The 2,500-nt window shown below is 39.2% G+C and overlaps 1 protein-coding gene across 1 annotated transcript in view; it reads right to left on the reverse strand.

Annotated features, from left to right (window-relative positions):
• The window catches only part of LOC117131630, a 3,349-nt gene that overhangs the window by 639 nt on the left and 210 nt on the right, over positions 1–2,500 (reverse strand). Inside the window, exons 1-2 of the mRNA XM_033283675.1 lie at positions 425–2,500; positions 1–367 (exon numbers count right to left, since the gene is read on the reverse strand). The exon at positions 1–367 is cut by the window's left edge and continues 639 nt beyond it; the exon at positions 425–2,500 is cut by the window's right edge and continues 210 nt beyond it. Coding sequence (XP_033139566.1) covers positions 1–367; positions 425–2,111 — 2,054 coding nt within the window. The 5' untranslated portion in view covers positions 2,112–2,500. The remainder of the gene's footprint in view (positions 368–424) is intronic.

Consider the following 2,500-nt stretch of genomic DNA (forward strand, 5'->3'; position numbering starts at 1 on the left):
CCAATGATGGGCTTTGCTTCAGGCCGCTCCTTCCTTGGGCTGGAATCTCCTTCTAAAGTCGGGTACTCGCAGATGGACGGGCTGGGAAACTTCTGAGTTGTAAAATTCATAACTTCTTGCTCCGTGAATATTTTGGCTCGATTCCAATTGGGCTGGACTCCTTCTTGAGTATAAAATCCAATAAAATTGGTTTCATGTTGAAAGTCCTTCTGGTTGTAGAGATATACGCCTTGGACTGAACCTCGGTCGCTGGTACCTCCTAGATGGCCGGTTTGGACGGTTTGGTGAGACTCTGGTTGAACCATGGATTTCGTGACCACAACATCCCCTCCCTCTTGACAAGGTTTCGACCTCGAAACTATATAACCTGCATCAAGATAGAGCAAGTCAGATTTCATTCTCTTTTGAGAGTTTAGAACCTTACCTTGGTATAATTTCGGTTTGGTGATGCATGGTGCATCTGGTGGCTCTTCTTTGAGAAGATGTGAAAGGATCACGCCTCTGCTATGGTCATGGCCATTACATCTCTTCTGGAGTGGATGGTCCTTTAAAGTTTGGGTGGCCACGTTTCTGATCTTCCTTGGAGTTGATTCTCCTAGCAACATAAGATTATCCGGTGGGATTTCTTTGAAGCTTTCTTCTTGGCAACCTGAAATAATCTCAACACTCTGGACAAAAAGCAAGTGCATTATATCTGTCATGGAAATATTAAGAACATGCTGATCTAAAATGAATCTTACCATAGGTTTTGGAACTTGAACAATAGATTGTTCAGATTTCGGTTTCCACTTGGGAGTGAATTCATGGCTGAGCTTATGGTCTGGTTCTTTCTTTGGGACTTCAATAAGCTTATAGCTTTCATTTATTCTCCCTGCACCAAGAACACACACGTCAGTACTAGTATCCAAAGTTGGTGTTAGACACTTACCTTGGTGGGATACTTTTAGGATCGGTTTTGCTTCTTTAAACAACATGGACTGCATTGTGTCTTGAACCATCTTATGGTCCATCACAGGTGTGGCGCCTGGTGGCTCCTCTCCTTTGAATTCATGCTCCTTAGTTCCTGTTACATCACCCTTTGACAAAGACAAGTGCATCATACAAGAATTTTGAGCTAATAAATCAGATTGAATAAAACTATCACTCTTCATAGATAAATCAGTTTTCTTTTCTAGTGATGCTTCTATCAATGCTTGTTTACTTGGACAAACTACAGCAAAGTGTCCTCTTTTATGACATCTATAACATGTCTGATCTTTTAAATTTTCAGAGTTAGAAGACTTACCTTGGCTTGTTGGCTCTTCTTTATTTGTATTTAAAATCTCCTTGTCTCTTGGACTTAAATCATGGACAACTTTTGATCTCAACAAGGATGTTGAGTTCGTCTCTTTCTGGACCTCAGGACCTGTCTTAACATTCTTGGACAAAGACAAGTGACTCATACAAGTGGTAGATGATTCATTAACTGATTTATCAAGTATAGGACTTACCTTAGCCTTTACTTGGACAATAACAGGTTCTGGCTTTTCTTTGGAAACATGAGTTAGATACCTCCTTGGGTATATCTTTCGGATCTTAGAACTTGTGAGTTCTGGTGAAAATTCATCCCTCATGACTTCCTTAAGATCTCTCCACGTTTTGATAGCTGGCTCCTTGTAAAACCATCTATCATCTTCTTCTTGTACCCACCATTTAAAGGCATTACCTCTTAGTTGATCAATGGCATAAGATAGTCTCTCTTCTTTCAGAATGTTGTTGTAGTGAAACCATTCATCAAGGTTCCTCTCCCAAAATAGGTAGCTTCTTCCTCCTGAAAATGTAAAGAGTTCAATTTTATCAGCAAAAGATTTATGATCAAACCGAGAATTAGCAACATGATGAGTATGGGTTTGAGAAGTTGGATGTTGATTGATCCTTGAAGGATCTGGTGGCTTGGGCTCGACATAGACAGCCTCTGGAGCATCTCCAAATCTCCTTTCTCCTGGGTGTGGACGTTGGCCTTGTGCCTTCTTTCTTTTCCTCAGCTGTGCAATCAGATCAACCTCTTGCAAAGCTGTCAAATGTTGGTTCTGTTTGGCCATCTGACATTGGCCGTGTGTTTCTCCTACCATGGCTTCCTGAAAACACTCTCAAAGATCAAGTGAAGAAATGGGAAGGTCTGGTCGAACCAAAATAAATCAAGTGCACAATGCAATTTAAACTAAACCGAGAAAATATGCAATTATGAACCGAAATGAAATAAAATATGCAAAAATTATTTTTCTTTTGGTTTTCTCAATGCAAACACGAAATGGATCAACTAATATGATATGAAACAATAACTAGGATGATTTCTTTTGGCTTTTAAATTTATGGATGCAAATGAAAAGAAATCAAATTCAAAACAGCACTTTTTATGAGATTTTCTTTTATGGAAACTAATGAATGCAAACACTTTTCTTTTGGGATTTTCGATTTTAAATGAATCAAACAAAACTTTTTCTTTTCTTTTTCGTGGCTC

Source organism: Brassica rapa, unplaced genomic scaffold, assembly GCF_000309985.2.
Source record: "Brassica rapa cultivar Chiifu-401-42 unplaced genomic scaffold, CAAS_Brap_v3.01 Scaffold1093, whole genome shotgun sequence".
Lineage (NCBI taxonomy): Eukaryota > Viridiplantae > Streptophyta > Magnoliopsida > Brassicales > Brassicaceae > Brassica > Brassica rapa.